The sequence below is a fragment of the Oryctolagus cuniculus genome, chromosome X (assembly GCF_964237555.1).
Source record: "Oryctolagus cuniculus chromosome X, mOryCun1.1, whole genome shotgun sequence".
Taxonomy (NCBI): Eukaryota; Metazoa; Chordata; class Mammalia; order Lagomorpha; family Leporidae; genus Oryctolagus; species Oryctolagus cuniculus.
Window position 1 is genome coordinate 91,425,205 of NC_091453.1, and position 21,752 is coordinate 91,446,956.

Sequence of the window (21,752 nt, forward strand, 5' to 3'; positions counted from 1 at the left end):
TTTTGGGAATGCCTTCAAGAATATTCTACACTGAACGTAAAAATATTCTTAGTGGACCATTTTGTATTACGGCCCCCAATATAGTCCCGTGGCATAATACCAACATAAAGATTAGTGGATGGATTATAAAAGAAACCAACTGATTTTGTCTATATCTGAAGCTGTGCTGATCTATCTTAACTGAATGAGAAAAATTACACATCTAGAAGAAATGACTAGAATAAATTAGTCTTCAATTCTGTAATCTTTAACAGGCACCCAGAAAGTCTCTTATATTATGAGTATGTCTTTAAAGAAGATTCCTTGACATCACTTGAAGAAAGTTCTGGAACTTTCCAGGTCACATGACTAAACTGGAAGCCATTTTATGACCCCAACGGTTGTGGATCATGGAGTTCCCTGAGGAAGAGCCCATCGATTTGTCAGAAGATGATTTAATACTAATAGCACTAACATCAGAAGAAATGATCTACCAACAACAACAAATGCTTGCCAACCAAAATGCGGAAATGGCCCGTTGTCAGAGCCCTGAACATGTTGACGGTCCCAGAACTGAAAATGCCAGCGGCCCCGGCATGGACAATGCCAGCGGCCTCGGCACTGAAAACGCCAGAGGTCCCAGCAGGGAAAGTGCCAGCGACCCCAGCACGGAAAGTGCCAGCGACCCCAGCAGAGAAAGTGCCAGCGACCCCAGCACGGAAAGTGCCAGCGACCCCAGCAGGGAAAGTGCCAGCGACCCCAGCAGGGAAAGTGCCAGCGACCCCAGCAGGGAAAGTGCCAGCGACCCCAGCAGAGAAAGTGCCAGCGACCCCAGCAGGGAAAATGTTGCTGACCATAGCACCGCAACAACCAGCAACGAAGTCGCTGGACTTCAGGTTGACCAAGGCCCTGGAACTGATGCTGACGGAGGTGCCCAAGCTGCTGCCCAAACTCCTTCCGAAAACCTCCCAGAAAAGACAGGTAAGAGGCTTTTACATTTTTGTCACACGCTGAGGATCTTCTTTGGCGGGAGCGCAGCACTAAAAGTTGGTTTGAATTTGTGTCCTCCAAAAGATGTTTAGTAGCCACTGTGTTGACAGGGGGAATCATGGGTAAATCAGTAAGATAATAGTTTGGGCATGGATTCAAGTTATTTAAAATGAGTTTACACGGTGCCATATCTATCACCAGACGAGGTCACCTTACGAAGGGGCAAAAAAGTCCAACGTAACGGATGACAGGAGCAACCAAATGTGCTTTTACAAGTCCCACCGGTTAAAATCCCCTGGCTGCCCAATGGTGGCCCCTGTGGAGAGGCAACTTGTTTTGGAGCCTCAGTCTTCTCCGGCGAGGCCCCAACGCCATGACTTCCCATAGGCGCTTAGCCCCTGTAGCACTTTCTCGCCCCGCATGCGGCGAGCCGGCCTCCGCCTGTCCATTCGGCCTGTGGCCGTGGGGGCGTGGCAAGAAGGGGCGGAGCCAGCGCGCGCCTCTCCTACCTGTCCCCCGCCGTCCGCTCGCAGTCCGCTTCTGTGTCCCGTGCGAAACCCACTTGCCGTCCGCAGGGAGCGCACCCGACAAAGACGTCCGCGCCAGCCCGCATAGGCTTTCAGGTGGCGGGCACCAGTCCGCAGATCAGCAGGTGAGTAGGGGGATTGGCAGGGCTCCGGAGACCCACTCAGCACCTGCGACAGCACGCCGGGCTTCCCTCCCTGGCCCGCCTGCACTGCAAGGTGCGAAGGCTGGGGCCCCTTTGGCCCCGTGGGAGGTTTTCAAAGAAAGTGGGATCAAAGCCTAGGAGTTGAACTTTTGTCTTCAGAGGCGTAGTGCCTCAGGGATAAGGATGGGGCGACAGTGGCCAGTGGCTCCAAACTGCAGCCAGCGGCTCTGAACTTGAAAAAATACCAGCAGCGTGGGCTTATGCTGACTTGTCTTAGACTGTCTGGAGCGTGCTATCCTACAGGTGCATAGAATTTCAGTTATAATTCGGCTGAAGTGAGATAGAGCTAGGGGTGAATGTTGGAGAGCGGTTTTGTTCATTTAATTAGGCATTAAAGAGTGCTTGCTGGGGGAAAAAAGTGAATGCCTCTTCTTAAAGTAAATACCATACAACCATTTCTGTGGGTAAATGTAGGTAACACGTCATAAAAAAAATTAAAACTCCTTGCAACCAAGGTTGCCCACCTTCTCTCCCATGGAATCTTTTATTAGGGCAGTTTTCAAACAACTACTTTGAAACTGTTTCGGTCTTTAAATTCTTTCATCCATAAAAGAGGAGTTACCAAAAAAGCCAGTTAAATGAACAAAATGCCTTAGTCTTAGTTCTGCTGAGAAATGTAAAAGTTACTATTGATCTGATAAAATTTTGCTTACCAGCTAGTTCTTCAAATAATGTTTCTGCTCCCAACTTTGTTTCTTACTCTGTTCTGTTAGGCAATGTGCCCAGCCCCCAGGGTTTTTTTTTCTTTAATTTACTTTATTTTAATTAACTTTTTTCTTTTGTATTTATGTAAATACAAAATACATTGTATATGTGCATATATACAAGGGGACTTCACGGAAATACATATTATTAGCAAACTATGCATGGATTTCAAAATTTTTACACCAAATAAACTCTTTTAATTGCATTTTCCACGAATTTGTTGAAGTACCGTCGTGTGTGTGTGTGTGTGTGTGTGTGTGTGTTTATGACAAAGCACAAAGACACAAAAAGAGAAGAAGTGACTACACAAATAATGCTTCCCCCACCCCTATCCTGGGGGTCTGCTTTTCCATTGCTGACTCCTTTGAGCTTGCCGTGCTTTTCTGATCGTTTTCCATGCTTTTTCTGATAGTAAAACATTGAAATGTCTCATGAATGATTTCACCCTAAGAGAGTCCCAGACCTGCTTCTAAGCGTTAAAACATAGGCTTTAGTGCTTTTAAGTGAGATTTCATATTCAAAACTCAGAATCCAATTACTGATTTACAGAGTATTGGGGACTGTACATTGAAGCTTTTTAACTTAATGTATAAGCTTTTATAACTTGGTGTATAGCATAGTGTCCTTAGAACATAAGAAAATGTTGTCAGGTTTCATACATGTACAATGCCTTTCTTTCCACCTTGGAGGAAAATCTTCCTCAAAAGTGTAGGCCCTAATACTCAAAATGAAGACCGCTATGGATATATCCCAAATAGATGGCAATTTGATTTTTAAAATATTTATTTTTATTAATTTGAAAGGCAAAGTTAGAGGGAGAGACGAAAGAGATCTTCCATCTGCTTGTTCACTCCCCACGCGGCTACAAAGGCTGCGCTGAGCCAGGTTGAAGACAGGAGCTTAGAAATCCATCCAGGTCTCCCACATAGGTGGCAGGGGTCCAAATACTGAGGCCATCTTGTGCTGTTTTCTCAGGCACATTAGCAGGGAGCTGGACCAGAAATGGAACAGCTGGGACTCAAACTGGCACTCACATGAGATGCTGGCATCTCAGGCAGCAGCTTAACCTGCTGCGTCACAACGCTGACCGCAGAAAAGATGATTAAAAATAAGGATTAATCTTGGATCCATCAGTCCCACTTCTGGGTAAATGGGGGGTCTTCATAGAGTTCATGGAGAATGTGTACTATGAAAAAACTATGCATGGATTTAAAAATTTTGGCACCAAAATGAGCTTATCTTGTAATTATATTTTCCACAAACTTTTTGAAGTATGCTTGTGTATCTTAAGGACTTAAAGTTGACATGTCAAAGAAATGGCTCCACTCCCATGTTTATTGTACCATTATTTACAATAGCCAAGTATGAAATCAATTTAGGATTCCATCAACAGATAAATGTAGAAAGAAACTGTGGTATATATGTACAGAAGAAAACTAGTTAGTCTTAAAAAGAAGAAAATTCTGTCATTTGAAACAATATGGATGAACCTGGAGGACACTGTGTTGGGTGAAATAAGTGAGGCACAGAAAGACAAAATTCACAGGTTCTCATTTCTTTTTTTATTTTTATTTTATTTATTTGAAAGACAGTTACAGAGAGAGGTAGAGAGAGAGGTTGTCCATCCACTGGTTCACTCCCTAGATGGCCGTGACAGCCAGAGCTGCGCCGATAGGAAGCCAGAAGCCAGGAGCCAGGAGCTTCTTCTGAGTTTCCCACGTGGGTGCAGGGCCCCAAGGACTTGGGCCATCTTCTATTGCTTTCCCAGGCCACAGCAGAGAGCTGGATTGGAAGAGGAGCAGCCGGGACTAGAACCAGTGCCCATATGGGATGCCAGTGCTTCAGGCCAGGGCTTTAACCTACTGCGCCACAGCGCCAACCCCAGGTTCTCATTGCTACGTGGAATTGAATACAGTTGAGCTCACAGAAGCAGAGGGTGGAATGGTGGTTACCAGAAGTTGGCAGATGAGAAGAATAGGGAGATGTTAATTCAAAAGGTAAATAGTAGTAGAGAGGAGGAATGCGTTATAAAAATTTGAGTCAATTCCACAACATCTACATAAAACATCCCTGTGTATCCATAGTTATCTACAATTATAATTTGTAAAATCATCACATTGACTTGGATGAGATTATTCACTCTTTTGAAGATGTACTCTTCTCTCTTTTTAAAAAGAATATTTATTTGAAAGGCAGAGCTACAGTGAGGCAGAGGCAGAGAGAGAGAGAGGGGTCTTCCATCTGCTGGTTCACTCCGCAGATGGCCACAACGGCTGGAGCTGGATGATCCAAAGCCAGGAGCCAGGAGCTTCCTCCAAGCCTCCCTTGTGGGTGCAGGGGCCCAAACACCTGGGCCATCTTCTATTGCTTTCCCAGGCCATAGCAGAGAGCTGGACCGGAAGCAGAGCAGCCGGGACTAGAACCGGCGCCCATATGGGATGCTGGCACCCCAGACTGGGGCTTTAATCCACTGCACCACAGTGCCAGCCCCAGTGTATTTTTTTAAATAAAGGTTCTTTAAATAGGTGGTGGTTTGATGATTAAATGAAACTCTAGACCTAATGCATCAGTGTAATTCCAGGCACATAGAATGCACACAGTAGATGTTAGTAATGAATAAATCAAATTAGATTTTAAGTTTTATTCCTATCGAAACTTCAGGAATGCATCTATTGCATGAAGTTAGGTATACGCATGTAAATAGTCCAGCCATATGCACTGGACTCCTGACTTTCCCCAAGGGGAGCTCAGAGCTGCTGATTCTGCCCCTAGAGTCATATAAAGCTACCTGCTCTGCCGTAGGCTGTATCCTTCCAACCCGTCCATTGAGATGGCTGAAGTACTGAAAACCAGGTCTTTGTTCACTTCAAATCATCATAGAACACGCCTGCAAGTGGTTTCTGGGTTGATTTTGGCCTTTGGTTTGCACTCTCCCTTGCGGATGTCATGTGGTTTGCTTAGGTAGCCACCACTGTGTTGTTGAATTGCAATCCTTTACCTGAGAGTTTATCATTAAGAAAATTAAACATGCTTCAGACAGTTCTTACTTCATTTGTTCATCAAATGATGTCATGTAATTTGGGTTGACTTGGGAAAATGCGTACATATTGGGGGAGAGATAAGGTGACTTTTAGAAATAGTCAAATTATATTAAATAAGGTCTTGCAGAACTGTTCACATTCCAGTGAGGATTATGGGCAAGATCATTTAACCAGTGCTACCAGAAGTGGTCAGCAGAGGGCATAAAAGAAGTTTATAGCAACTTACTGTTGGTTTTCTTTGTTTGTTTGTTTGCATGGACTCGAAAACAAGACATGAGTAAAAGCCAGGATGAAGTTCCTCATGAACTTGAGAACCAGTTTATATTACGTGTGCCTCCGGTAAGACGTTGTTCTGTCTCAGGGAAAATATCTTCAGTACGCAGGTATCATTCTGCTTGGATTCTGTAACGTTTCTATTTGAGATAGGCTGTGAAAACTCAGAACATTTGTCCCCTAGGAATCATGTTCTATTAGGCAGTCCCACCATCGTGTGTATTCCTGTAGCAGCATTTCTTTCTTCTTGTGCATTCCACCTATCATGTGGATTGATTTCCAGGCAAAACAGTTGCAGCAGTGAAGGGTCCAGTCACTTACACAGACACTAATACCCCATTCTCTGGACAGCCAAGATAAGGCTCTTCTGAAATCCTTTCTGTCTTCTTACCGGGAACAGTGAAAGGGACCAGCACTGTGTCTTCTGGAAATTCATCACCATGCAAGGCTGTCACAGCTCATCTCAACATCGTGTTCAGCTCTCTTCTCCCATTGATACCTGTATTCAAACGTTACTTAGTCTAGAAAGCTACATTAAGGATAAGGTTCAGAAAGCTATTTCTTCAGTTAGGGTTAATGAATGTACCAAGTAGGGGCTGGTGTCATGGCACAGTGAGTTAAGCTGCCACTTGGAACACCCACATCCCATATCAGAGTGCCTTGTTTGAGTCCTGGCTACTCTGCTTCCCATCCAGTTTCCTGTTCATATGCCTGGGAAGCAGCAGATGGATGATCCAAGTATTTGGGTTCCTGCCACCTATGTGGGAGAACTGGATAGAGTTCCTGGCTCCTGGCTTCAGCCTGGCCCAGCCCCAGCTGTTGTGGCCATGTAGGAAGTGAACTATCAGGTGGAGGATCTCTCTCTCTCTCTCTCTCTCTCTCTCCCCTCCCTCTTTCCCTCCCTCCATCTCTCTCTATCACTCTGCCTTTCAAAACATTAAATAAGTAGTCATTTCTGTGTATATTTATATATGTGGAAGTTTTTATTTAAAGGAGGGCTTTCTTTGATATATTTATTCTATAGTGGCCAAGTAAACACTCCTGACTTCTCACATTACCTTCTTTGCAGGAATATGCTTCTACTATCAGGAAAATGGTGCGTTCTAGAGATGTCGCCATGAAGGATAAACTAAAAATTGACCTCTCTCGTAAGTAACTAATATCCATTTGCCATACAATGAGCAATAACCTATTAAGATATTGCTATGTGCCAAGCACTCAACTAGGTACTAAGGATATGAAAAAGAACAGAACGTGCCCTCTGTCTTGATGGACTCATGGTTTAGGGAGGTTTAAGTTAATCACACATCTTCTTTTAGGAGTAAAGAAAGTAAGAATTATGCAACTTGAAGTGAGGAATTATCGTAGTGCTCATAAGAAAAAGCTTGGGGATCAACTGGGTAGTCTCCTAGGTTTATGGTTTCTGGATGCCCAAGGGAATAAAAATTATGTCATTCTTCATCTACAAAGGTGACAGTTTTCTTTCTTTTAAGTAGTTTTTTTAATATTTTCAAACCATGCATCTGATAAGGAAGCAATATCCAAAACATATAAGGAACTCAAACAACCCAAGCAAGAAAACAAATAACCTTGTTTAAAGATGGGCAGAAGACTTAACAGACACTTCTCAAAAGAAGGCATATAAATGGCTAACATGTTCAAGAAAAAAAATGTTCAGCATCACTAATCATTCGGGAACTGCAAATTAAAACTATGATGAGATATCACTTCACACCTGTTAGAATGGCTTTTCTATATTTGTGGGGAAAAGGTACCCTGGTACACTGTTGGTGGGAATGTAAACTGGTGCAATGACTGTGGAAGACAGTATTGAGATACCTCAGAAGTCCGAATAGAGACCTACCATATGACTCAGCCATTCCACTCCTGGGAATTTACCCAAATCAAAAGAAATGAGTATATGAAAGAGTGATCTGTACCCCCATGTTCATTGCAGCTCAGTTCACAATAGCTAAGATATGGAATCAACCCAGATGTCCATTAACTAATGACTAGATAAAGAAACTCTTTATGTATGTATATATATACACATAGTATGTGTATACATAGTATGTATATATATATATACACACATACATACTATGGAGCACTATTTAACTGTAAAAAAAAAAACGAAATCCTTTCTTTTGCAATAAGATGGTTGTGACTGGAAATATTATACTTAGTGAAATAAGCCAGTCCCAGAAAGACAGATATCATATGTTTTCCCTGACCCTAGGTAACTAATAGAGTACCTGAAATATAATGTATTGGAGTGAAATAGACATCTTGAGAATCAATTATTGTCTATAGCCCTGTCTCTTTCATTGAGGAACAGTGTTTTGTATTGTTTTGTTTTCTCTTATACTATTTGTTGAACTATTTTTTTTTTATTATTTTTTGACAGGCAGAGTGGACAGTGAGAGAGAGAGACAGAGAGAAAGGTCTTCCTTTGCCGTTGGTTCACCCTCCAATGGCCGCCGCGGCCGGCGCGCTGCGGCCTGCACACCGCGCTGATCCGATGGCAGGAGCCAGGAGCCAGGTGCTTTTCCTGGTCTCCCATGGGGTGCAGGGCCCAAGCACCTGGGCCATCCTCCACTGCACTCCCTGGCCACAGCAGAGGGCTGGCCTGGAAGAGGGGCAACCGGGACAGAATCCGGTGCCCCGACCGGGACTAGAACCCGGTGTGCCGGCGCCGCTAGGCGGAGGATTAGCCTAGTGAGCCGCGGCGCCGGCCTTATTTGTTGAACTATTTTATTTAGGGTAGGTTAACTATACGATCATTAAATGTACTGAAAATAGATCATTGTAAAAATTAAGAGTGGGAATCTGAGGGGGGGGGGAGGAAGGGTTGGCACATGGAGGGGAGTGCCACTATGTTCCTAAAACAGTATAAAGGAAACATATGAAACTTGTATAACCTACATAAAATATATAAAAATTTTCTAAAAATGAGCTAAAAAGATAACAAATGTTGGTGCAGATGTGGAGAAAAGGGAATCTTTGTACACTGTTGGTGGGAATGTACATTAACAAAATGGTGTGTGGGCAAGCGTTATGGTATAGCAGGTGAAGCCATCGCCTGCGACCCCAGCATCCCATATGGGCTCTGGTTCAAGTCCATTTTCAATACATTCCCTTCTAATGTGCCTAGGAAAGCACTGGAAGATGGCCCAAGTACTTGGGCCTTTGCACGCACACGGGAGACCCAGAAGAAGTTCCTGGCTCCTGGCTTCATCCTGGCCCAGCCCAAGCCATTGTGGCCCTTGTGGCCATTTATATGGAAGATCTCTCTCTCTCTCTCTCTCTCTCTCTCTCTCTCTCTGGGTGTGTGTGTGTATGTGTGTGTGTGTAACTGTGCCTTTCAAAGAAATAAAAATAAATTGATTAAAAAAAAGCACTTTGGTGGTTCCTCAGAAAGCTAAAAATAGAATTACCATAGGACCCCACAACTCCACTTCTGGGAATATACCCAAAAATTGAAGTAAATATGTTGAGAGGATATCTGTAATCCCTTGTTCCTTGCAGCAGCATTATTCACAATACCCAAGATGTAGAATCAACTCTAAGTGTCCATCGATGGATCAATGGATAAAGAAAATGTGGCATATACATACAGTGAAATACTATTCAGCCTTAAAAAGGACATTCTCTCTGCATTTTTTAAAGTTAATTCGTTCAAAACAATCATGTCAACTGTGGCTCTGCATCTTTCTTTTTCTTTACTTACTATTAGAGGATTATACTCAAATCCTCTTGTGTTTGAGAAATCTGAGCCAGATTTAGTGTTCATTATATTTGGCTAATGGATAGAATTTTATCTTTGTGAGGCCAATTAGAGATTTTAACTTAAGACTTAATAGCACCATCTAGGATGAACCATTTGAAAACACACATACAGTGACACAATCGAATGCTTTTTTTTCTTTTGTAAGCCTATGCACTTTATTTATTTATTTTTAAAGATTTATTTTTATTTATTTGAAAGGCTGATTTACAGAGAGGCAGAGAGAGAGAGAGAGAGAGAGAGAGAGAGGTCTTCCATCTGGTGGTTTACTCCCCAGATGGCCGCAAAGGCCAGAACTGCACTGATCTGAAGCCAGGAGCCAGGAGCTTCCTCTGGGTTTCCCACACGGGTGCAGGGGTCCAAGGATTTGGGCCATCTTCTGCTGCTTTCCCAGGCCATAGCAGAGAGCTGGATCGGAAGTGGAGCAGCTGGGACTAGAACTGGTGCCCATATGGGATGCCAACACTGCAGGTGGTGGCTTTACCCACTATGCAATAGTGCAGGCCCCTTGAATGCTTCTTTAAAAAGGAATGAGTTTAAGTGGACAGAATTTGCCTTTTAGGATGAGAATGAAACATTTATTGCCTCATCCACATTGACCTCACAATCATCAGCAAGAAACCTAGCTACTTTTGAATGAGTGTCATACTCTCCCTTCTCTTCTCTTGGAGTCTACTTCTACATGCACAGTTCCACTAGTATGACCAAGAGTAGGTTGCACAGGAAGACTAGTCTATTCCACTGTGATTAATGAATAAGCTAATTCAGATCCTAGGAGGCTTACTTTTCCCTACTTCTTCTTAGCTGATGGGCGCAGAGCAACCGTTGAAGTGGACAAGGTCTCACTGGCTGCCAAGCTGGTTGATTTGCCCTGTGTTGTTGGAAGCATGAAAACTTTTGATAAAAAAACCTTTTTTACAACAGCAGACATTTCCCAGGTATGGGCTAGTTTTCTTCATCTACTGGCTCTCACATCCTTCAAGGAATCCCTTTCTCTCTCCTTTTCCAATTTTTTTTCAGTACTCTTTTCCACTTGCTGAAGGACTGCTTGCCATTTATAATTTTCAGACCGATTGCCCAGGAATAAAGTGTTACGTTCTGGTTTGGTGTTTGATCGTTAACTTTTCACTACCACTTTTTTATCCAAATGGCCTGTCAAGCCCCCTGTTCGTGACTTCCATAAGTTGAAAAATATGAGCAACTGAGATCTTCTGAACTTCCTGTTGACACACTATGTCCTTAACTCTGGAGGTTTAAGTTGGCTCTTATTCATCATTTCTGTTTTTGCTTTATTATTTCGTCTCTAAATCAGAACGCTAAGAATATATGCGGTTTTGATGTTTTCCCTCCAAAGTGGTAAGCACTGTAGCTTACACCAAGAACTCAGATTCCATAGACAGTGCTGCAGTGAGGAGAGGAGAGAGAAAATATGGATGAGAATATGAATGTATATTACTTAATACTTGGTTTTCTGGAAATGCCAGGTATCAGTCGCCTTTATGCTCCAGGATTTCTGGTTGTAGGAACGATCATGATTCATTACTTAGCCGAGATTTATGGCCATAGTAACTTGTTTGTCTTCGTTACACGTAGATGCTTGTGTGCACTACTGCTGATGATCAGCCGCAGTCTTCTCCAGAGGAACCAGTTGCCTCTGCTGATCTTGATTTAATGGATATAAGTGAGAGAGAGAAGAAGAAGAGTTATACCTGGAAACATGGCAGTAAGTCACCAGTCCCTTGCTCATTCTGGCTGACTACAGTTATCTGCTGAGTCCTGGTTCCCTGTGAACCAGACACCTCTTACCTGGTTCATTTGGGCTCTCAGACACTCGAAGGAGTCAGGTTGTGAGCCAGTGGCTTCTATCATGGCTTTTCTCTTATTAAATTTGAATTTGTAGCTACTATCAGTTGTATGTATGTTTCACCACATTTTGTTTATTTTAGTTACTCCACCACTTAAGAATGTCAGAAAGAAAAGATTCCGGAAAACAACAAAAAAGGTTAGTTGCCTGTTATCTGTGTGTCTTCTGTGTGGATGAGAAGAGGATTATGAGTGGGAAGGAAAGGGAGAGTCAGTTGGGAAGTAATTTGTTCACTCATTCATATGCTCAGTAAACATTTATCGAGTGTGAGCTAAATGCCAGGCACTGTGTGCCAGCAGTTGAGAATATAGCAGTGAATAAAAGAAGACCTGATTCTGAAAGTTATAGGCTAGGCTAGTCATGAGGGATCTGGAAGGACTGTGGATTTGAAATGTCTGTTAATGCTTTTAGTTTTTGATTGCAAGATCTAGTTTTAAAGTAAGCCTGTGCAGAACCTGAGAACTGGGAACTGTGATTATATTCCTAGTTTTACTTCAGGCTTTCAAAACCTTGGGCAAGCTATGGAGTACTATACTTGGGGGGTGGCAATGGCGGCTTCTTCTTCTTGTCTTCATCTTCTTCTTCTTCTTCCTCAGTTAACCTTTTTTATTTCAAAATAATAACATGAAGTTTTAAGAAATAAAAGACATACTGTGAACCCTTTCTCCCAGTTTTCCCCACTGTAACATTTTGCAAAAAAATTGTATAGTATAATATCACAAACAAGAAATTGGCATTTTATAATTCACCAATAACATAATTATTTCTCTAGTTTTACTTACTTGTATGTGTGTGTGTGTGTGTGTGTGTGTGTAGTTCTGTGTGGTTTTATCCCATCTGGAGGTTCATGTATCCACCTACACAGTCAAGATGCTGACCAGTTCCATCACCACAAGTATCCCTCATCTTGCTTTGTTTTTTTTTTTTTTTAAGATTTATTTATTTATAGGCAGAGAGAGAGAGAGAGAGAGAGAGAGAGGTCTTCTATCTGTTGATTTACTTCCCAAATGGCCACAATGGCCAGAGCTGGGCTGATCCAAAGCCAGGAGGTTCTTCCAGGTTTCCCACATGGGTGCAGGGGTCCAAGGACTTGGGCTATTTTCTGCTGCTTTCCCAGGTCATAGCAGAGAGCTGGATTGAAAGTGGAGCAGCTGGGACATGAACTGGCACCCATATGGGATGCCAGCACTGCAGGCAGTGGCTTTACTCACTACACCACAGCGCCGACCCCTTACCCACTACACCACAGCGCCGGCCCCCATCTTGCTATTTTATAACCATACCCACTTCCCTCCCAGCTTATGTTCCTGGTTCCTAACACCTGGCAATCTCTACCCTGTTCTCCATCCCTGTAATTCCATCATTTCAAGAGTGTCACATAATCGCTTCTTGGCCTTTTGGCTAAGATCAAATGAAGAATGTCACATAAATGGAATCATGTAGTATATAACATTTGAGATTATCTTTTCCTCCTACTCAGCATAATTCCCTTAGAATCCCTACAAGTTTATGTATGTATCAATAGTTTATTCCTTTTTATTGCTGAGTATTATTCTATGCTATTAATATACTACAGTCTGTTTAATTATTTACCCATTGAAGAGCATCTGGGCTGTTTCCAGTTTTTAACTATTACAAATAAAGCTACAAACAGGTTTTTTTTGTGTGAACCTAAGTCTTGATTTCTCTGGGATAAATGCCCAGGAGTACAATTTCTGGGTCATATGGTAGTTGCACATTTAACTTATAAAAAACTGCCATATTGGTTTCCAGAGAGGCTGTTCCATTTTATATTCTCATTAATAATATGAGTGATCCAGTTTCTCCACATCTTCACCAGTGTTAGTTTAAAAACAACCATTTTTTATTTTTGCCTTTCTAATAGGTATGTAGTCATTTCATGTGGTATTAATTTGCATTTCTCTGAGCTAATAACATTGAACATCTCATCTGCTTGTTTTCCATCTATGTATCTCCGCCTTAGTGAAATGTTTATTCTTGCCTTTTTTCCATTTTGTAAATGAATTTTTAAATTGTTAATACTTTGAGTTCTTTTTGTATTCAAAATACTAGTCTTGTCAGATATGTGGTTTACAGATATTTTCTTCCTTGTCTATAGCTTGTCTTTTCATTCTGTTCACAGGATCTTTCAAAGGGCAAGTTTTTCATTTTGATGAGGTCCAATATATTGTTTTTTTTTTAAATTAGTTTTTAAGGATCTTTCTCACAACTCTTTGTTCAGCCCAAATCCTAAAGATTTTTATCATTCATGTTATATTTAAGCCTGTGGTCATTTTTTTGAATTAATTTTTTAAAACTATGAGGTTTAGTTCAAAGTTTTACTTTGTTTTGCTAAGGAGATCCAATTGCTCTAGCACCATTGGTTATCCTTCCTATGTTGTATTTTTTTTTAACCTTTGCCAAAAAATCAGTCAGGCATATTTGTGTGGCTCTGTTTCTGGATTCTCTATTCTATTCCATGGATCCAAATATCAGTCCCTCCAGAGATACCACAGTGGAGCTATATAATAGACCTAGAAATCAGGAGACTGATTACTGCCACTTTATTTTTCTTTGTCAATATTGTTTTAGCCACTCCGGAGCCCATACACCCTTGCATATAATTTTTAGAATAAGTTTGTCTATGTATACATTAAATCTTAGTGGAATTTTTATAGTAATTATGTTAAACTTATGGATGCATTTGGGGAAAATTGATATCTTTACTATGTTGAGTCTTCTGATCCATGAACACGGTTGCCTTGGCTTTTATATTCTGTTTGTCAACAGCATTTATTGAGTGCCTACAAGATATAAAACTAAATTAAAATAACTTCAGAGTTTTTTTTAAAGCTTTACTGAAATAGAGAAATTATATTGTAACTTAATTGTGTTTTATTTCATAGCTTGCTGATTTAAAAGAACTTGAAGAAATCAGCTTTAGTGAGGTAGAGCAATAATATTATACCTTCATTTTTTACCCTTGGTGTGTTTCGTTTAGTAGCTCATTAGTTTCAAGTAAATCAAAAAGTTGCTTTCAATCCTTCCTTCTCACCTCTAACCTCCACTCCCAAATACACTCTGCATGTGAGTCACTAAAAATTAAACTTATTGTTTAATGTCTGATGCCTCCTAGAGGAAAAGACACAATTTGGCCAGTTACCTATATATTCCTTTTTCTCTAATTTTGTTTCAAACTCCAGGGTTGGAAGCCAGGGTTCCCTTTTACCAGCAGTTGTTTGAAATTGCTTATTTCCCCTCAAAGATTTAATTTCTATTTGTGGCATGACGAATTGGTTGCTGTGGTGATAATTGTCTAAAACTGGATTCAAGGGAGAACATGTAGCTCAGATCCAGTTTTTGTAGGAACGTCTCTAATAATAAAGATGTGGGGAAGTCAAATCTGAGTATTTGCATCTTTAAAGCAAATTGCTTCTAATCAACGATTAAGGAAGTGCAGCCCTTTGCCAGTATGAATCAGGCAAAATAACAACTGAGACCTAGGAGTTGCATCTCTGAGAGGTCCTTATCATCAGGTGGCAGATTGAAAAAGCTAAAGGTCTCAAGTAATTTGTTGAATTGGCAATTAAGCCTACCATACAAAAATCTAGACCCTGGTTAAAGATTCCTTCATAACTAGCACTACTTAAAGTGGAAATTTGGTTGGGTGGGTATCTGAAGAGCCCTGATCATTTGAACTCCTGGGCATGTACAGAACACAATGTGTTAAATGACAGTACTGGTACCCCCCCCACCCCCCCAACACACACACACACTTTGTTCCAGTACGTTGATTCTCCAGCTGTGGAAAAGGAAGTGAAGAGACTGCTGTATTCAGATGCTGAAGCCATCAGTGCCCGTATCCTTTATACCAAATATTTGCCAGATAGTCTGTTCCATCACATATGCTCGTGTCGATATACCTGCACTTTTGGTATTTGTGTACCAATTTGGATATGTAGAATTTAAGATTTGGGGAAATGTTGCTTTCTCGCTAGAAACAGCGAATTCATGTAACAGAAATTTATTTACTTGTGTAATTCAGTCGAAGGTGTGTCTCTACACTGAAAACCCAGGTCCAAATGGCATAAAGTTGGACTAAACCAAATGTGTGTAGCCAAAAAGCCTCTTCCCTTTCAATTGTGCCTTCTCTTTCACTCTGCCTTTTCCTTAACTCCCCCATCCTTTCAGGATGGGAAGTCATTGCCGAAGGTGAAGACAAGGAAATTGAAAGTCAAGGCTGCATTTCAGGCTTCAAGATATCCCCAGGATCAAGCGGCGAGAAGCGTGGTCGTATCTCATCAGGTACTTTAGTAAAGGCACGCAGGAGCGTCAGATGGGGTGGGGTTGACTACATGTCAGATCACTTCACACAGACTCGAAGAGCCATCAGAGAAAAAGGCTGCTTTTGCCCTTTGTCCCTCGTGTTGATCCCTCACTGCTTTAGGGGTGTTCAATTGGTTGGTGAATCTCTCATCTGTCCCTGGTATCTTAACTTCTTCCAGGCTCTTAGATTCTCCACATGTCTCAATCATTGAACACATGAATGAATGTTAACAGTGTTTTGCATTTCCTGTTCCTTGTTTTATGAAGGGAATAATCTTCCTACAAGAAAAAATGATACAAAATTAATTGGTTGCCCAGTGGACCTGAGGGTAAGAAGTAAAATTGTATCTGGCATGGGAGTTCCTTGCAGTACTTCAGAGAGTTTCACCTTCTTTTTGCTTAAAATCAATAGAATATAATATTCTTCGGGAGATGTTCAGTTTTAGTATTGATAATGAGGAGGAAGAGGAGACATCGTCAACAAAGAAGGATGAGGACGAAGACGAGGAAGAAGAGGATGAAGAGGATGAGGACGAAGACATGATAGAGGAAGAGGAGGAGACTGATTGTGAAGAGGATCTGGAAAGGGAGCTACAAGCCAAGTTGCTTGAATCTAACCTGTACAAGTCAAAGGAAGCTTCCAATGCCCTAGGTGAGTTAGAGGAAAACAATGGGACAGCATAGGTGGCAGTCCTGAAGGCTGACCCTAAGTGAGCATTAGATGCAAGGTCAAGTTTGAGAAGTGTTTGCTCACATGTGTAGTGGAGTTTTACATGATTCAAATCTTGGTCCATTAGTTTAGGCTCTATTTAGATATGTAAACTTTCTCTCTGTCTCTTAGTCCTAACAATTCAGAAGCAGATTCATTTCTTGGAGAGAAAGCTCCGTAACATTCAGTGCCAAACACAAAGACAGAATCATCTCTTCATGAAAGTGGAAAGCCTGCCACTCAAGGTAAGTTCCTGTTGGCTGGTAGAAAAAACTGCTGCTATCCTTCAAAATCCTAACTGTGCGTCCACTCTTGTCATCTCCGCAGCATTCTTGTTCATTCATGAACCTGAACAACCTCTTAGAAACCCACAATAAAAGATAGCTCTGCTTTCCTTCTTTCTTTTTTTTTTTTTAAAGATTTACTTATTTATCTGAAAGGAAGAGTTGGGGAGGGGGACGGGGTGGATACAGAGATAGATTATCTTCCTTCCGCTGGTTCACTTCCCAAATGGCTGCTTGATCAAGGCTGGGCTAGGTTGAAGGCAGGAACCAGGAACTCCAACCGGATCTCCCACACCAGTGGCAGGGGCCCAAGTACTTGGGTCATTTGCTGCTGCTTTCCCAGGCACATTAACAGGGAGCTGGATCAGTCATGGAGCAGCCAGAACTCAAACAAGTGTTCATAAGGGATGCTGGTGTCACAGGCGGTGGCTTAACCTGCAGCAGGACAACACCAACCCCAGTTCTGTTTTCATTTACTTGAGTAATATAAGCAATTTTTGGATGGGACCAGGTGAGCTGAAATAATAATTGCCAATATTGAGCATTTACTATGTAAAAGGCATATCAACAGCTAATATTTCCAAGACAGAGAGATATTTCTTTTTTTTAAGATTTATTTTATTTATTTGAAAGAGAGAGTTACAGAGAGAGGTAGAGACAGAGAGAGAGGTCTTCCATCCGCTGGTTCACTCCCCAGATGGCCGCAACAGCCGGAGCTGTGCTGATCCGAAGCCAGGAGCCAGGAGCTTCTTCCAGGTCTCTTACGTGGGTGCAGGGGCCCAAGGACTTGGGCCATCTTCTACTGCTTTCCCAGGTCATAGCAGAGAGCTGGATTCGGATTGGAGCAGCCAGGACTCGAATTGGCACCCATATGGGATGCTGGCATTGCAGGTGGCAGTGTTACCTGCTATGCCACAGCGCTGGCCCCATGCATGTATTCTTGTTTTATAGATAAATATTTGAAATGCAAAGAGGGTAAGCAACTTGAAAAGGACCTTAGTAAATGGTAGGGCATAGGCTGAACTCTGTCGTTTGCACCAAAATGCTTTTCAGTGAAACTAACTAGCTGTTTTAAAATTTTATGATGTATGCAAGAATAAATATCATATCTTATTTTTACTAATTCATGTCGAAGAGCTTAACAATAGAAAAATGTATGTTTAGGCCATATTTGCTTTCATTTCTTTAATGACTGAAATTCTGAAGCACCCAGAGAATATCTTGCCAGATTTCATTTTCTATAGCGCTGTGGTTGTTGAAGGGGAGCAACACAAATCTATACCAATTTTGGGTGTTTGTCCTTTAAAAAACCAAGCAAGGGGCAAGGGCCAGACGCAGCAGTTAAGATGCCACTTGGGACACCTGCATCCCATATCAGGGTCCCAGATACACTACCAATTCCAGCTTCCTGCTAATGCACACCCTGGTAGGCAGCAGGTGATGGCTCAAGTACTTTGATCCCTGTGAGAGATCAGGATTGAGTTCCTGGCTTTTGGTTTTGGAATCAACCCAGCCCTAGTTGTTGCAGGCATTTGAGGAGTCAACCAGCAGTTGGAAGATCTCTCTCTCTCTCTTTCTCTGCATTTCAAAAAAATAAAAGTTTTCATAAAGAATACCAAGTAAGATAATAGATATGGATAGACTTTGAAAGATACAGATATATGGTATCAGTGTTTGGTTATTGTTGTTGTGTGTAGTACTTGTTAGGAACAGGAGCATTCTACCCTAGAAAAGGGAAATGGAAGGGGAGTCAGCACTGGCTTCCAAGCCAGCATCTTCAGTAGTTCACCACAGCCAAAGAATTTAGGGTAAGCTAGAAAAAAATTGAAGGAATTCCAACCACTTATTTTAGGGCAAGAAAAAATGCTGGGTAGGGTTACAAAATCAAATAGGATGGCACTGTAGTTAGGGAACGAAGTTTATTTATTTATGTTCACTTTATTTGAAAGGCAGAGAGAGAAAGAGAGATCTTCCATCTGATGGTTCATTACCCAAATACCTTCAAATAATACAGGTCATATAAAATGCAGTCAAGGTTGGGCCAGGATGAAAGCCAGGAACCTGAGACCCAATCCAGGTCTCCCACATGGGTGGCAGGGACCCAAGTACTTGAGCTAGCACCTGCTGCCTCCCAGGGTGCACATAAACAGAAAGCTGGATCAGAAGCAGAGGAGCCAGGAATTGAACCAGGCACCCTGACATGGCATGCAGACGACTTCAGCAGCAACTGAACTGCTGTGTCAAACGCCCAGCCCAAGGAGGGCATAGTTTTTATACTCCAAATCCTTTAGAAAGAGTGCTCTTTAATATGGCTGACATCTTCCTTACTTTTCAAATTATTTGCCAAACTCTTTGTCTCACTTGGTTCTCTTTTCCTTTGAGACTCAGCATTCATCATTTATAACATGTGTTTTCCAGAACCACTTAAAGTCTGTGCTGGAGAAGCTTAACTTAGAAGAGAAACAAAGAAATGAGCAGGTGAGAAGTGTTTTCAAATCAAGCAGAAAACATTTGATACAAAGAACACCCCCACCCAACCCCCAATCTCAATCCTGGCTATTCCTCCGATAGAAATAATGCTGTTCAATTCCAAGTGAGAGGAGAGCAGGGTAGAACAAGGTCTTTGTGAAAATTCTCTCAGTCAACAGATACTGCATATCTATGAAGTGAAAGGCACTAGATGAATAGAGTTGAGTAAGACAGATACAAAACTTGTCCTCAACAGTCTAGCAGGGGAGACTGGCATTAAACAAGCTATCCTACAAATATAAAGGTACACATTGTGAAGCCCTCCTGTGAAGGAAGAACAGTCAATTTTGCTATTAGAAGAAGGAGAGTTCTCAGTTAAATTAGGGGCATCATGATAGCCCCTCTGAGGAAGTGCTGTTTAAGCTGAGACCTGATGGATAAGTCCAGGCAAAGGGAGAGAGGAAGAGTTACTTGGGTGGAGGATATCCAAGGTTCTACAGTGAGAAAGAACTTGGCCCCTTTGAGAACCTCTGGAGTATTTAAAGCAAGAGAAGAGAGTGGCTTAACATAAGGTGGAAGAAGTGGGCAGAGGCCCTAGTGTATGGGTCCTTGCAGGCCATGACAAGGAGGGCAGGTTTTAGTTTTAAATGCAGTAAGAATCCCTTGAAGAGTTTTAAGCAGGAGAATCACATCTGATTTAAAGTTGAAAAAAACTGGTTGTAGTCATTGTCGGTGTGGGGGCCACTTAGTATCTGCGTGAGAGGAGCCTCTAAATTACTAGAGATAGCAATGACAGTGGTTTGCTAGGTGGTGTGCAGCATAGGATTGTGTCACGAGTCTCTCTTCCATTCATTTCACTTACAGAAAGCCCATACTGGTATGGGGTGACCTATACTGGATATAATATTCCAAAATAATCTTGGTCCCAAAGATGGTATCCATCTCTGAATGTTATTGGTCACTTGACCATTTCAAGTTGAAAAATGTAAATCTGATACCACACACACACAAAAAGTCAGGGCTTCTGACTTAGATTGAGAAGATCATCAGGACCCTGACCTGATTTCTAAGTGTCTCATAATGTGGCAAGAAGCAGCAGATAAGACCCACTGCAAGGAAGGGAATATTATTATGTTCTTAGAATTGTATCTACACACTACAGTGAACCTGTTAAAAACTAATCAAAAATAACAATTTTTTAAAAAAGCATTTATCCAAATGCAAAAAAAAAGCCTCATTGCAAGGTCCCAAGTGCTTGTTCAGTGGGATAAGACTATCCCACCTGCCTTCTCTTCTGACTTAGGATACGGCTACAGCGATCCCATCTCCTTTGTCCCTGAAATGACTTGTGAGCTCTGAATATTCTTCACAGAAGCACAGATTCTTAACAGCCAGCATACTCAATTTTCCAAAGCGCATTCAGTGTTAAAGCTTCCTTTTATACGTTTGGCATGATAAAGGGCAGCATCATGTCCACAGTGTTGTGCATGCATTCTTGATGGGCAATGTTCTTTGGAATATAGTAAGGCTAGGATAACCTTATAAAGGCCAATACTTCATTCTAGTACATATAAGTAGATTCTAGATCAAATAGTGAAACTTAGGATTTCAGATGAATTTTTCATGTTTTTTTGTCTCTCTTCTTACAGCTCATTTCCCTGCAGGAGAAACTGAAATGTATTCTGAAGAAGTGAGAGGCATCGTCAGCCTGGCACACAAACCTTAGATTCACCATCCAGACTGAAAACTGGATAAAATAGTGCACAATTCTGTTTCTTCATCTGTTGCCTAATGTTGAATCAATTGTATTTGCTTCTCAGAACTTTTTTTTTTTTGCTAGTTACAGTAGCTTTGAAGTTCATAGTCACATAGATGGGGAAAGTATAAAAAAGCAGTAGACTTAAAGTCCCCACTCAACCATGGGGACTTTGCTTCTCTTTGCCAATTTGAGAATTTCTACTATTGTTCCTGTACTGTGGTGCCATCAGATGATTCAGCTGTGCTTGCCAAGGGCAGACAATCTAGCCTAGATACTAGTCAGCTGGGCTGCATATGTTTCGGCTTTTCCAAACTCTTCTGTTTAAGCATTTCCTACAACATAGAAAGAATTGAGTCATTTCTACCAAGGGCTTGGGCCTGCTACAGTGAATTGAAGTGCCTACATTACAGCAGTTAATACTAGGTCATGCCTGTCTCTGTTCAGGTAATAGGGTCGCTTTCCTGCTCAGGGGTGCTTGCTTGCTGCTGCTGCTCTTTCTTCTGTTGCGTTTTCAGCCCTGTGGCTGCCTGTTATTCATTAACTAATGTAACAGAACAGAGACAAGAAACTCTGAACTGTTCCCCTTATTCTGAGCCTTCTCATCCTAACACCCATCAGAAAACATTAGGAGAAACCAGATGTCTGTAGTACCTATGAAACTTTCCTTAACAACTCTAACTGGCTGGTGAAGATTTTTTTTCCTGTTATATGATCAAGGTTTTCTTTAAGCAATAAATAAATTCTGTCTTCTTTAAGCAATAAAAAAATCTTTTTAAAATGGATTGTTGTCAACTGATTGCCCTCACAATGAGGACACTCATGTCCAAAAGGAAACC

The 21,752-nt window shown here is 41.6% G+C and overlaps 1 protein-coding gene across 2 annotated transcripts; it reads left to right on the forward strand.

Moving 5' to 3' along the window:
• Positions 1-359: 359 nt before the first annotated feature.
• Positions 360-21,671, forward strand: TAF7L (TATA-box binding protein associated factor 7 like). Of its 2 annotated transcripts, none has more exons than XM_008273124.4 (13): positions 360-960; positions 5,717-5,784; positions 6,788-6,866; positions 10,310-10,443; positions 11,099-11,228; positions 11,452-11,507; positions 14,276-14,317; positions 15,156-15,228; positions 15,561-15,674; positions 16,108-16,347; positions 16,537-16,649; positions 19,107-19,166; positions 20,807-21,671. In XM_008273124.4, exons 1-13 carry the CDS (start codon positions 390-392, stop codon positions 20,849-20,851), a joined length of 1,725 nt encoding a protein of 574 aa, XP_008271346.3. In that variant the 5' UTR covers positions 360-389; the 3' UTR covers positions 20,852-21,671. The 2 variants fall into 2 exon arrangements, with proteins under 2 accessions (XP_008271346.3, XP_008271347.2); XM_008273125.4 differs by lacking the exon at positions 360-960 and adding an exon at positions 1,484-1,621 and having other exon boundaries at positions 20,807-21,670.
• The last annotated feature ends 81 nt before the right edge of the window (positions 21,672-21,752 follow it).

Bases quoted from the DNA above. Each gene is read 5' to 3' on its own strand.
- TAF7L (XM_008273124.4), top strand. From the start codon at position 390: ATGGAGTTCCCTGAGGAAGAGCCCATCGATTTGTCAGAAGATGATTTA. The intron at 6,867-10,309 runs GTAAGTAACTAA...ACTTCTTCTTAG, and splicing joins ACTAAAAATTGACCTCTCTC to CTGATGGGCGCAGAGCAACC. The intron at 16,348-16,536 runs GTGAGTTAGAGG...TCTGTCTCTTAG, and splicing joins GGAAGCTTCCAATGCCCTAG to TCCTAACAATTCAGAAGCAG.